At 42.0% G+C, this 14,561-nt stretch overlaps 1 protein-coding gene across 4 annotated transcripts in view; it reads left to right on the top strand.

Annotated features, from left to right (window-relative positions):
• LOC145414592 (uncharacterized) overlaps positions 1–14,561 on the top strand; it is a 260,262-nt gene that overhangs the window by 124,267 nt on the left and 121,434 nt on the right. For all 4 annotated transcript variants that reach the window (XM_080284118.1, XM_080284116.1, XM_080284117.1 and 1 more), the window contains one exon: positions 7,078–7,222. In XM_080284118.1, coding sequence (XP_080140244.1) covers positions 7,078–7,222 — 145 coding nt within the window. The remainder of the gene's footprint in view (positions 1–7,077; positions 7,223–14,561) is intronic.

Below are 14,561 nucleotides of genomic sequence, written 5' to 3'. Positions count from 1 at the left end.
AGATGGTAAATACAAACTGTGGAGAAAAGACAGAAAAGAAAAAAAGGGAGGAGGAGTGATGATAGCAGTGAAGAACAACATAAATGTAGATACTGTGGAAATGGGAGAAGGCAGGGCTGAAGTGATATATATGAAATTAGAAACTGGAGAGAATGTTAAGAGAGATATGGCGGTAGTGTATGTTCCCCCAAAGATGAGAGCATGGAAGGATGACGAATACCATGAGATGTTGTCAGAGATGGCTAGCTACTTGCAAAAAATAATTGAGAAAAGCAATAATATAATTTTGGTGGGTGACTTTAATTGTAAAGAGGTGAACTGGGAGGAATGGTACTCGGGAGGCGGCGAGGATTCGTGGGGCACTATGTTATTAAATATAATAATGAATAATGTGATGACGCAGTGGGTTAAAGAAGAGACACGGTTTCGAGGTGAGGACACACCAGCAAGGTTAGATTTACTGTTCACCAAAGAACCCGATGTAATAGAATCATTGGAATATCTCTGTCCTTTGGGAAAAAGTGATCACGTGGTCATTGAGTTCCAGATGTTAATAGGAAACGTCGAGCCAAGAGACGAGCTTCATAGACAGGGAAGATACAACTTTGGGAAAGCAAATTTTACAGGATTGAGAAAATTTTTTGAAAATGCGAATTGGAGAAAATTCAGAGAAACAAGAGAGATACAGAGGAAGTGGGATATCTTTCTAGACCTCTATAATTTGGGAGTGGAAAAATTTGTACCAAGAGTAAGAGGGAAAGAAAACAGGAAAAAGGAGTGGTTTAATAGAAGGTGTATGATAGCCAAAAAAGAGAGAGATAAGGCGTGGAACAATTGGAGAAAGAGAGGTAACGACAGAACAAAGGAAGAATATAAAAGAACAAGAAACGAATACACAAGAATACGTAGGGAAGAAGAAAGGAATTTTGAAAACGGTATAATTGACAACTGCAAGGATGAACCCAAACTGTTTTATAGATTTGTTAATGGCAAACTGAAACAAAAGGAAGGAATCACCAAGCTGAAAGTAGATGGAGAGGTCTTTAAGGATGTGGCAATGCAAGCAGAAATAATGAACAAACGTTTCCAGTCAGTTTTCACTAAAGAAAAGGAGCTTGTGGAAGGGGAGGGAGTGATTAGAAATGTTCCGGTGATGAAAGATATAAAAGTGGAGGTGCTGGAAGTGTATAAATTACAGGAAACTCAAGATGTAAGGAAAGCCCCAGGACCTGATGGAATTTCTAATTGGGTACTGAAGGAATGCAGAGAACAACTGGCGGATAAAATTCACAGCTTAATTGTATGCTCACTGGAAGAGGGGAAAGTGCCAAAAGAATGGAAGAGGGCAAATGTGGTACCAATTTACAAGGGAGGAAACAGGGAAGAACCCCTGAATTATAGACCAGTGTCTCTAACCAGCATGGTCGCAAAATTGTGTGAGAGAATCCTGAAAGACAGATGGATAAAATATCTGGAAGAGATGAATATTTTGGCTGAATGTCAGTTTGGATTCAGAAGTGGAAGGTCATGTGTTTCAAACTTGTTGAGCTTTTACTCAAGAGCGATTGATGTGGTACAGGAGAGAGATGGTTGGGTGGATTGTGTGTACTTAGACTTAGAGAAGGCCTTTGACAAGGTACCTCATAAGAGACTAATGTGGAAACTAGAATATATAGGAGGACTAAAGGGGAAACTTCTGGAATGGATGAGAGACTTTTTGAGAGACAGACAAATGAGGACAGTAATAAAGGAAAAGATGTCTGGATGGAGGGAAGTAACAAGTGGAGTCCCTCAAGGCTCAGTGTTGGCGCCAGTAATGTTCCTGATTTACGTAAATGATATGGTAGATGGAGTGAACAGTTATGCGAGTCTGTTTGCTGATGATGTAAAGATCTTGAGGAAGATAGAGGTTGAGGAGGATTGTAAAATACTGCAGGAGGATTTGGATAGGATACACGATTGGAGCTGGACGTGGGAAATGAAATTTAATGTAAAGAAATGTAAAATATTGGAAATGGGTAAAAGTACCAGGAGACCATCACTGAATTATTTTTTGGGTAATGAATTAATCACAAAAAGGAGAGAAGAGAAAGATTTGGGAGTGCTGGTCCAAGATAGTTTGTCACCAGAAAAGCACATTAACAAGATAGTTGGAGAGACTTATAAGCTCTTGACTAACATAAGAGTAGCATTTCATTATATGGATGAGGAAATGATGAAGAAATTGATAGTGGCCATGATCCGCCCCAGGTTAGAATATGCAGCGGTAGTGTGGTGCCCACACAAAAAGAAAGATATAAACAAGATTGAGAGAATACAAAGAACAGCAACCAAGATGGTCCCCAGTCTGACAGACATGTCATACAGAGAGAGGCTGGAAAAACTGGATTTGCCTTCGTTAGAGGAAAGGAGAAAGCGGGGAGACATGATTGCGGTGTTCAGGACCATGGAGTAGATAAAATTGACAAAGAAGATCTGTTTGTATGGGATAAGAGAGCAACAAGAGGACATGGAATGAAATTGAAAAAGTCAAGCTGCTTGAAGGATATCAAGAAATATAGCTTTCCTTACAGAAGTATAGACTTATGGAATAGCCTGGACAAAGAGATCGTCCAGTCTAAAAACTTAAACGAGTTTAAAGTTAAATTCGACTTACTGAGAAACAGCGACGGAAACCCACGAGCATAGTACATTCCGTGTATATCACAATTAGGTATATTCTTAAATATTTGGAACGACTTAGACAAAGAGGTGGTGCATGAGAAAAGCATTCATGTGTGTAAAGGTAGACTTGATAAATGTGGATATCGAGACAGGACAACACGAGCATTGCTCAATTCCTGTATACTACAAATAGGTAAATACAAATAGGTAAATACAAGATGGAGATGGTGGATTGTCTGCTCTCTCTGATTAATTTGCTATCCTACTTAGCGTGAAAATAATAACTTTCAGTTACAGTACAATCCCAGCTATCCGGTATCCAGACAAACAGAATACTCAGAACAACGGGAAAATTCAAGGGCTGGTAAAAATGTCAGTAAGTTATAACTGTGCGCCAATTTGAATGGACCGCCAAACCGCCGTTTGATCGTGTCACGCTAGGCTGGGTGAAGTCAGACAAAGCGAGGTGAAGGCATTTCCGGCTAATGTAAATCTCTAGCAAATCCTCTTAACCACCCCTCCTCTCCCCCTCTTTCCCCTACTTGAATTCAGTCATCCTCCACACCCTCCAAAAATCACCAGTCTGCTTTTTGCCACCAGACAGTAAACAAGCTCTCTTGCTATTGTGTTCCTCTGACAGACGGTAATTTGTACACTCCAAAATGCCTAAAGTGCAAACTAAACGTAAGCGTATCGTGCTTGCCTTGAATCAGAAGCTGGACATATGCAACAGACTTGAAAAAGGCGAACATTATAAAACACTAATGGCTGAATATAAATGTTAATAGGAATGAAAGTTTACTTTGTTGGAAGAAAAATAAGTAAATAATATGCCTGCATTTCATACGTACATCATTTATTTTATTTTCTGCAAAACAGCTGAGTGGCGGGTGAGGGGTGGAGTGATGGAGGTCAGGTGGGGAAGAAGAAGAACAGTGGGGGTCAAAAACGTAAACAAAACTCACGTGGGGGCACAGGTGTCGTGATGATTCTACAGTGCAGTCTTAACACATCATCAGTTCACTAATAAATGTTCAAGCTTTTATTTCTTTATTTTATTTTTCAAATTTTATGAGTACAGTACATATAATGAATACAGTAATTCAGTAAACAATGGACTGGTGCAATTTGCAGTACTGCAAATTGCTAGACATTGCACGCACGTCCGTTATGACCATGGTGTGTGTTTACAAGGCAGTTTTTCAGGCGGAATCTCTTAGTGTAACCCCTAATGTGACTGGTGAGTACCTGAACTGTATTTACTGCTGTGATAGCCTTTGTATAGATTTGACTTGAAAATCAGAAATACGGGAAAAATCTGTAACCAGGAAGGTAAATTCCGCAAGCCACCCGGTTAACTGGGATTGTACTGTAATTATAAGGAGAATGATAACATATATTTCCACTTGTATATATAATTAGTGAAGACTAAATGCTAGCTTTACGAATTTGGTAATGAAAAATAAAAAATGGTAATGACAATTGAGGAGTTTGGTAATATGGCTGTTGCGATCTGGCAACTCTGTTTCCCCGCCACCAACACTCCAAGTCAGTTACTGCTTAACTTCGATCGCTAGTGGATGCTTATTGAAGTGGATGCCAAAAGTGCTCGTTTTTTTGTGAATAAACTGCAATACCTCTCCAGTAGTCCACACGGGAATTTACAGTGTTGTGCAGTGTTAAGAAATTAGAATTGAGAGTGCAAAGGATTAACTGTGGAGTGTAAACTGGCAGTTTAAACTGGCATGGAGCAATTAACAATGTGCAGTGTTAACAATTATATCTCACTGTGCAAAGAATTACTGTAAGTGCAGCACAACACTGGATTACTGTACATGCTTCAAGATCATTTTCACCACTGCCAAAGCCTTAAGAAGGTGGTCACAGACTTGCTGTAAGTACTCTGGCTGAGGTACAGTCACTTCTAATTCCTCTTCTTTGGTTCCTTTTCATTTATTTCATGCTTTATGTCCATTATTGGTGTGAGTAGGGTCTTCAGTAGGTTTAAATAGGTGCTATGCATGTCCAGTAGGGAGTTATTTAGGTGGCTTTCAAAGGTAGGCTGGGTTAGGGTCCTAAAGTATCAGTCCAGCAGGCAGGTGCCCACTTTCTGGACAGGACCACTTTCCGGACATGCCTTTGGCTCTATTACATTGGATAGTGGAGGGATTACTGTAATGTGATTCATGAAAGATGTGGAGTGAGGAAATTTGTGGACACCAGAATTGAAGGGAGTGTACTGAAATGATATGGTCATGTGAAGAGAATGGATAACAACAGAATGGATAACAACAGAATGGTGAAAAAGGTATATCTGAGTGAATTTGAAGGAGGGAGGAGGCGAGGTAGGCCAAGAAGGTGGAGGGATATGGTGGATGAGTGTGTGAGGAAGAGAGGTATGGATGTCGGTTAGGCTAGGGGACTGATGAGACCGAGTTGGCTAGATGAATGTTTTGAGAAGTGCATGATTAGGAATTTGGCATCCCTCTTTAACTTGACGGCGTTCGGATTGACTTTGTTGGATATGTTTATGTGAAGCTGCAGAATGTAATGAATATTTTTTAGCATATCCGATAGAGCCAGGATTCTGTTGGCTTGAATGATGAGTGAATGGAATCACGGCCCATTAGACAGGGCAAACTTGGGCTGTCTAGATGCTGCTACTCCTCACCCAGCCCTAGGCTGGGAAAGAGGTCTGCATGATGATGATGATGATGATTATTTTATTAATTTTTAATTACAGTCGATGATGTATATTCCAATTTCCACTCAACGCCGGCGTGCCACAGGGATCAGTTCTGGCGCCAACCCTGTTCCTGGTTCATGTTAATGATCTCTTATCTGTCACCCACAATCCCATCCACACATATGCAGATGACTCAACACTACACAGTTCATTCACACTCAGACACCCATTTACAAAGTCTAATATCTCTACCTTTCAACTCATCTCCATAAATCAAGACCTATCTACGATCAGTGAATGGAGACGAAACAACCTTGTCTCATTTAATGCTAGTAAAACTAAATATATACAATTTACTAAAAGACAGATATTCCCAGATTTGTATATTACCTTCAGTGCTATTAATATTTCCATTTCCTAAAGTATTGAAATTCATGGCATCTCACATAACAGTGCCCTCAGCTGGACCTCTGATGTCAGATCACATGCTAAAACTGCCTCAGAGAAACTTGGATTATTGTACAGAGTCTGTAACGTCTTCAGTGATGAGCAGTTAGCCATGATTTATAAAGGTCATGTGCGCTTTCAGCTTGAATATTGCTCACCCTTGTGGAATGGATATGGAGAGGTTGCATTAAGACAACTAGACAAAATTCAGAACAAATCTGTTAGAATCATTAACAACCCTGTAATTACAAATAACCTACCTCCCCTGCAAGTAAAAAGGAATGTTGCCTCCCTTGCATTATTTTGCAGATATATTTATGGCAAATGGTCAGACAAAGTTGCATCCATGGTGCCACCTCTCCATGCCTTCCCTCGTGCTACACGGACATCTGGTAGCGCTCATGACTGGAATGTCACTCAGCCATATTGCAGAACTTCTGCTTACCAGATATCTTTCATTCCCCGAACTGCATCTCTCTGGAACTCACTTCCACAGAGTTGTTTCCCTCCAAACTTCAACCCACAGCAGTTCAAGTCTAACTGTTACAGATATTTATGAACAGAGGACACCAGTAATCTGGTGTATGGATTATTTATTTTTTTTATTCATTTGTTTTTCCTTCCTCTGTTCTGTAAAAAAAAAAAAAAAAAAAAAAAAAAAAAAAAAACGGTACTCTTACTGACTCCCTTCAACCTTTGTCTCTTCGCTGCACTGTTGCATCTTTATCTCTTTTCTGTCGCTACTTCAATGGTCACTGATCATCTGAACTGTCTGCATGCATTCCTTCACTCCTACGACGGGCACGTAGCACCCATCTAGCAGCAAACTCTCACCCCTTTTCTGTCCAACTCTCTAATGCAAGAGTTAACCGTTACTCCCAGTCCTTCATTTATGCAACAGGTCAATTCTGGAACTGTCTCCCTCTGTCTGTATTTCCTACTTCCTATGATCTTCAGTTTTTCAAATGCAGTGTGTCCACGCATCTGGAAATGATCGGATCTTGAATTTGGCTCTCTCTTATATTTTGTTTTTCTCTTGGAAGGAATAGTTTTGCAGGCTCGTTGCCTTTGGTTCCTTCTTCCTCACATTAAAAAAAAAAAAAAAAAAAACTAATAAGACAGCAAGTGATAGGTGTGTAATTTTATTCAGAGCCATGTCCACTTTGGTCTGATATCAGATCAAGGAGACTGCATAGCCTCTATGATGATATTTGCTTTTAAAAGATTTTGGGGGTTGCTTGGACGTTTACAACTGACGTGGGCCCATTTCACTCCTACAGGTCATAGTGGGCGCGGACGTGATGGACGGAAAGGGCGGGATGATGATCGCAAGAGGAGGGACGATGAAAGGCGCAGTAGAAGATCTCGCTCTCGTTCTAGGTCCAGAGATAGACGTCGATCTAGGTCACGCTCCAGGGACCGTAGGTAGGTTGTCTCCCAGTGTTACAGTAGGAATCGGTGAATTATGAGATGGTCCAACTTGCTGTGGTGCTTTTCCTAGGGAATGTTTCAGATATTTTTTCCCCGATTTCTTGGTTTTCTCAGGAATCTGTTGACAGGGGAGAGATCAAACCACGTGTGTAAATTTCCACCCCCAAAACATGGAATCATCTTGTACACCTGATAGATTAGGGGTCCCCGACCTGTAGTCCGCAGGCGCCATGATGCCCTCAGAGCTTCATTATGGGGCCCGTGGGGTGCCTTGGAAACTCTTGATATATTTGCTCCCTTGGGGCTAAGATATGAGTAAATTGTTGTGTGTGTGTATGTGTGTGTGTGTGTGTGTGTGTGTGGGTGGATGAATAAATTGGGAGTGTGTCGTCCTGTCTCCGCTGCCCTCCTTTTTTGGGGGGAAGCAGCCTAGGTATATAGATAGATAGATTTATATATATACATACATACATTCATAAATATATATATACACATGTGTGTGGGGGGGGGGGCGCTTGCCATCCAATCACTCGATGGAGTGCTGCTCTCAGGTGTCTGCCCTTTCCTCTCCTCCATCCTTCTTTCCTTCCATCCTCTTCTGTCTTTCTTTCCTTCATTCTCTCCTCTTCCTTCTGCCTACAGGTGACTGTACACTCCCCATTTTGTGTTTCTTTCATTCTTTCCTCTTACTTCTGCCTGTGGGTGACTCTACACTGAGTGTCAAGCCAAATGGTTTCCTGTACACCAGGAAACCATTTACTATGCTGGGTGGTAACCATATAACCAAATTTTAGCACCTGGTGGTTTAGTGGGTAATTACGGCACACCAATTGGATTGAGTCGGTGAAGGTTTATATCCATGGGGTGGTTGGGGTTTATTGCTCATGTAATGCCACTCAGGGATGAGTGAGGCTGGTCACTCTTATCTTAAATGTCAGGATCAATTTGCCTAGTCCCGGGCTCCTATGCTCGTCACAGGGCAACGTAGGATTGTATGATGGATGGATGGATGGATGTGTGTGTGTGTGTGTGTGTGTGAATTTGATTTTTTTTTTTTTTTCTCTGGTACCCTTCACTATATTAACACTGGTAAATGTGACCCAAAGCCTACAAATGGCTGGGAACCACTGTGATAGATGAACGTAAATTTTGTGGTGTTTACCATCACGGTGGGTGATGACAAAGTAGAGATCATCCTGAACAGCAGTCATGGTGATCACACAACATCTGTAACATTTCTTATAAATTTTCTTGTTTGGCAGAATAACGGCTGCCTGCCTACTGTACATACTATATCTTGTTGCTCCAAGGTTCCCATCTTGGGAATCCTGCATCTTCTAAGAATCTGGTTATGTTCCAGGAATACTCCCACAGATCTGTAGGTTAAGTTATCAGTGCATCTTTGATATGTGATAAGTCTTGATGCTGGAGTAATAGATCCTCAGTGTTGTCTGTATTGACATCACTGGCATGCTGGTTTGAGTGTGATTTATTTTGTGTCTGAAATGGTTTAAAGAAGGATGATTGCATGAGTATGATGATGTTTTTTTATTTATTTTTTTCTTATGCAAGGAAGAAGGAAAGGAAGCAAAGGCCAGGAGCCTCAAACTGTTCCTTCCAGGGGAAAAAAAAAAAAGTGAGAGAGCCAAATTCAAGATCCGTTCATTTCAAGTTGCCTGGACACACTGTGTTTGAAAGACTGGAGATCATAGGAAGTAGGAAATGCAGACAGAGGGAGGCAGTTGCAGAGTTGACCTATTGCATAAACGAAGGACTGGGAGTAACGGTTAACTCTTGCATTAGAGAGTTGGACAGAAAAGGGGTGAGAGTTTGTTGCTAGATGGGTGCTACGTGCCCGTTGCAGAGGTGGAGGGATGCAAGCAGACAGTTCAGAAGAGCAGTGACCATTGAAGTAGCAATAGAAAAGAGATAAAGATGCAACAGTGCAGCGAAGAGACTGAGGTTGAAAGGAACCAGTAAGAGGAGGAGAGTTAATGAGACAAAAAACCTTTGACCCCACTCTTTTAAGAAGAGCTTTGTGTGGGGAGCCTCCCCACACATGAGAGTTGTACTCTACACAGGGATGAATAAAACCCGTATATAAAGTCAACAACTGTGCAGGGGTACAGCAGGTACGGAGTCAGCTTAGCACACCAAAGCTCTTGGAAGCAGATTTTGCAAGAGATGTAATGTGATCGTGAATGTTATGTGGAATGCTCTCAAAAACGGAATTTCTTTGTTTGTTCAGGAGAGCTTGCTGAGTAATTTGTTTTTAGGTGTGTTTTATGATGTGTGTATTATCAGAAGTGTAGGTATGTTTATTGTTGGGAGTAGTTAGTAAAATTATTTTCCCACTTGGGTCTGGTGGAGGTTAGGTAGAGATGTGATGACCTGGATGTATGGCTCATAATTCTTTTGTACTGAAGGAGTTTGAAGGTGGGAGGAAGTGCAATAGGGAAAGAATAAAATAAAAGAAAAGATGTTTATTGATATAGTAAAGAGCTTGTGAGAAAGTGAGGTATGATAGTTGATTAGGCTAGGGAATTGATAGGGGATCATGTTTGGATTAATGTATTGAGATGCACATGATAATGGTTTGGCACTTTTTTAATTTGATAGTTAAACCTTCACCTGTAATAATATACACACCATCAAACTGTGTTGACTGTGTCAGTTATACACACCATAAAACATGTGTTGACACTGTTACATAGCTGTATGGTAGGAACATGTACAAAGAAATATTAAAAGAAAAGTGCATGTAGGTAGGGTGCTTTTATGATGTAGGGAGAAGAATTCAGAATGAAAAAGCAAGAAAGCAGAATTTTGTGAAGATCCATTACAAAAGTGAACATGCAAAATTGGTGTGTATTTCCACAATAAGCCAGTGGAAATTGTAGTTCTCAAGCCATTTTAATGGCAAGCATATTGTTAATTCAGCACATGAAATCAAGTAGTTTTCAATAAAAAATGATATAGCAATACAGCACAAAATACAAAAGTTCCACCATTTACTGTCTTGTAGTGATTGTGCACCATTGTTGTACATTTTTAAATGAAATGAAAATAAACTTCAGTAAGTCCTTTGAATGAAATAAATTGGTCTGTAATATCACTCAGTTCATAAAATATGGGTACATATCTCTGATTCAAGTACACCTCAACATGAGAGCTGCAGTTAATTTTTTTTTTCCAACATACTTTAGTTGCTATGGAGATTGTCAAGAAGACTTTATGATGTTTTGCAACAATTTCAACCCTTAACCCCTAAAGACTGCAAATCATTGACCCTATTTACCCCCGGAACCACAGGAAGGATTCTATTATTCAACTTTCATCAAGGTAAATTTTGGTCTTTTAGATTTCAAGTGCTTCATTTTACAAACCAGAAAATATATACAGGAATCACTCGATTATTCAGACGCTTCGTATCCGGATTGCTCAGTATCCGGGCGTTAGGCTTTGGCTGTATGAAATCCATATCTGGATTTATTTGTCCATATCCGAATGTAACAGCTCTGACATCGCAATCTGGCTGGCCTTCAAAATAAAATATAGGTTGGGTGGCTGGCCGGTCTTTCCCAGCACACACAGGTAAAAGATGGAAGCCTGAAGCTGAGCAAAAATGGCTGTCCAGTTGCCTACCAAATGGTCAAATTTCCGTAGCTGCCCCCATCACTCAGAAAGCTCTCCAGCTCCCTACCGAATGGTCAAAGTCCCTCGGCAGCCCAGATCGCTCAGAAAGTTCCGTCAGTGCTCGAGTAATACAGGCCCCTAACCCACAAGATAAACAAAATGGCTTTCCAGCTCCGTACCAAATGGTCAAAGGCCCCTGGGAGCCCGGATCATTTGGATGTTACCGGTCACTCTCCAGTAATACAGATCGCAACCACAAGATGAGCAAGTATGGCTTTCCGGCTCCGTCACCATATGGTTGAAGCCCCTCCCCCCCCCATCCCTCTCCAAGCTCAGCACTGCCAGGTGTATCTCTCTCCCTGTGTCCCACCCTCCCTCCCCTATTCCTGCTGAGTGCGCTGCCCTCTCCCACCATCCCTGCATCACCACCAGTGAATTTAGTTTTTAGCAGTTCAATCGAATGCTATTGGTCATACCAAAATTCTGAAAACACCATGAGAAAGCTCATGAAATTCTGCATCCAGACATATGCTTAGCTCTTGCACAGTGTAGGCAAAATTTTGTGCCAGGATGTTGGGAAGTTATTTGAAACTATTTTGTACCCTTGAACAAGTTTATTCTCACTGCATTTGTGTACTTTTACTTGTCAATTTTGTGTGTTTTTACTAGCTTATTTTGTAATATGAACATCATCTTAGATGATGGTGTACAATTTATACCAATATAACCAATTTCTGTGGGCAAATTTGATCGTGGAAACGTTTTCTTTGTGCGCACGGCAGCAGCCATTGTTTGGTTCTCAACTCTGTGGGTGTTTCCCTAAAATAGATTGAAAACTCGCGGTTCCCGAGAGGGTTAACCTTTAGTGTCCACAAATCTCCAGGCCCGACTGTCACTCCAGCCACATAAAGACATCTATTTTTCAGCTTTCCCTAAGGTAAAATTTTCTCTTACCAATTTGAAGAGCGTGAATTTACACACCTGAAAATGCCAATCTCAGTCCCATAGGCCTGATCGTTACCACACAGTCGATTGGCAAATATTATAATAATTACCCATACTGTCTGAATGAAAATAGGAAAATATTTACATATACCTATTTTTTGCCACAGCCTTACAAAAATCATCCAAACCATTATAAAACATACTAAGGTGTGAAACAAGCTGTGTGAGTGTGCATAAAAAAAGGGGGGAAAAATTATATATCTTTACATGGAAGATAAAAGTACAGTAACCCCTCTAAGACCCAGATGCCCCAAGTCCCGGACATTTTGGGCTTGGGTCCATTAGTCCAAGTCTCGGATATTCCCTAAGATATCCGGAAAAAAGGCCATCTGGACTAACGTCCGAAATGATCTGGGACACCAAAAATGGCCAAAAAACGTCAAAATGCAAACAAAAAGCCGATATGTGTTCATCCCTACTCTAAATTTGCACAGCTGTGTTTTGGCGTGTAGTTCCGGTGACGTCTGATGCAGCGACCCTGCATCCCCTCCACTTCCCGCCTACCTACCGTTGTGACTGCACGCTCTTTGCCATGGCTGTCCATGTGCTCTCTTTTGTGATGGTGCCCTACCTGCTGCAGGCCCTGCTGCCACAAGACCACATGAGAATTTACAGTGCTAAAATCAGAAATCAGAATGCAAAGGATTAAGTGCAGAGTGCAACACTGGTGTGTTGCAACTGGCATGGTGCAAGTAAGAACAGAATGTTTATCTGTCTGTCTATAGCCCGATGCCCTAATCCTGCAAGGGCCGCAGACAAAATGCCTCCAAGTCGCTCTGTCACCCATCATTTGACTACCCTCCCCCCAAGTCACTCCCCCCTCCCTCATATACCTCTCAACTCCATCCCTCCACCTCATCCTTGGTCTTCCCCTTCCTCTCCCACCCTCCACCTCACCTACATACACCCTCTCAGTCAGTCTTTCATTCTCCATTCTCTCCACATGTCCAAACCACCTCAGTGTATTTCTCCTTATCTTCTCAGCCACATCCACATCCACCCCACAATGTTCTTTCATTTCTTCATTCCTCAACCTGTCCCTCCGTGTCACTCCACATGCTCCTCTCAAGTAACTCATTTCCACTGCTGTCACTCTTGACTTGTTCCCATCTTGCAATGACCATGCCTCGCTTCCATACGTCAGGGTAGGGATCACAATACTATAATGCAGTGACTTCTTAACTTCCATACTTGCCTCCCTATTTCTCATCACTGCTTTCAGTGAACCAACAACCTTCCTTCCCTGCTGTACCCTCTCAAGCACTTCATCCCCCAAAGTTCCATCCTTTCTCATCACATTACCCAAGTACTTGAATGCACTCACATTCTCCATATCTTCACCATCCAACCTCACTGTGCATTCTGTGACTTCATTCCTTTCAAACACCATAACTTTACTCTTGTTTACATTAACTTTCAGATTCCTCTTCCTACACAATGTCCCAAATTCATTCACCAAATCTTGCAACTCCCATTCATCTTCACTCAGCAATACTGTATCATCAGCAAACAGCAACACCGGAATCTTTCAAATCTCGCCCTCATTCATTAGAGCCACCCCCACATCCACTGCCCTACCTTGCATCTCCTTTACAACCCCATCCATTGTTCGTTCGTTCGTTTGTTTTTAAAGGCTCCAACATGCTTGCATGTGTCGGCTTTGGTCACCTAATGGCGGCTCTCCACGCTGTACGATCCATTGCAGCCTCCCTGTTCACTCCCTTAACCCTAAGGTCATACTTAATGACCTCATCCCATGTCTTTCTCGGTCTACCCCTCATAACCCCACCCCCAATATTAACACTTCTCACCTTCCTCACCCAATTATCATCCCCCATCCTCTCCACATGCCCAAACCACCTCAATCTACCTCTCCTCATCACACCAATACACTCCAGTCCCATCCTACCTCTCAACTCTTCCATTGTAAACCCAGCCCCTCCAGGCCTTGGATGCAGGGACGCACTGCACATCCACCTAATCATTGTCATTTCTGTACATCTGAGCCGGCGAATATCTTCCTCCTTCACTGCCCAGGTCTCACTGCCATACAGCATTACACTCCTAACACATGCTGCATACAAAGACCCCTTAGCACATAGGGAGAGCCCTCTCAATGTCAGGAGAGGCAAGAGCTCCCTGAACTTCTTCCAACCACTTCTCACCCTAGCCACAGAGCTAGCTCCAGCCCCACCTCCAGCACACAACATGTCTCCCAAATAACAAAACTCTTCCACACACTCAAGAGATTTACCAGCAAGTTCAATCCTTTCACGTCTGACAATCTCCACCTGCTCACCCCAGCACGCCGTACACATAAAATCAGCATTATCTCGCAGTCTACCTCTGATACCACTACATCTCTTATGCACCCATTTATCTCACACACCGCACAAGATGGAATTACTTCCCACGCCCTTGTGGCAAACTGCACGTGGCCACTCTCCCTCGTCTTTGACAGTACCGCCACCAACCCTAGATATCATCACTTTTGTTTTATCTGCATTTACCCTTAAACCCTTTTGCCCCATACCATCTCTCCACTTCCTAAACCTTTCCTCCGCCTCCCTTTCATTCTCTGCAATCAACACCAAATCATCAGCATACAACAACTCCCACAGGAGTCCGTTTCTAAAGTCACGTGAAAGGGCTTCAGGTACCATGATAAACAACATGGGACTCAAGACTGACC

The sequence above is a fragment of the Coenobita brevimanus genome, chromosome 100, assembly GCF_032717465.1.
Source record: "Coenobita brevimanus isolate Jiangsu-jjx chromosome 100, ASM3271746v2, whole genome shotgun sequence".
In the NCBI taxonomy this organism is placed as follows: domain Eukaryota; kingdom Metazoa; phylum Arthropoda; class Malacostraca; order Decapoda; family Coenobitidae; genus Coenobita; species Coenobita brevimanus.
The sequence above is the reverse complement of the archived record's forward strand: the minus strand, read 5'-3'. Positions and strand labels throughout refer to the sequence as shown.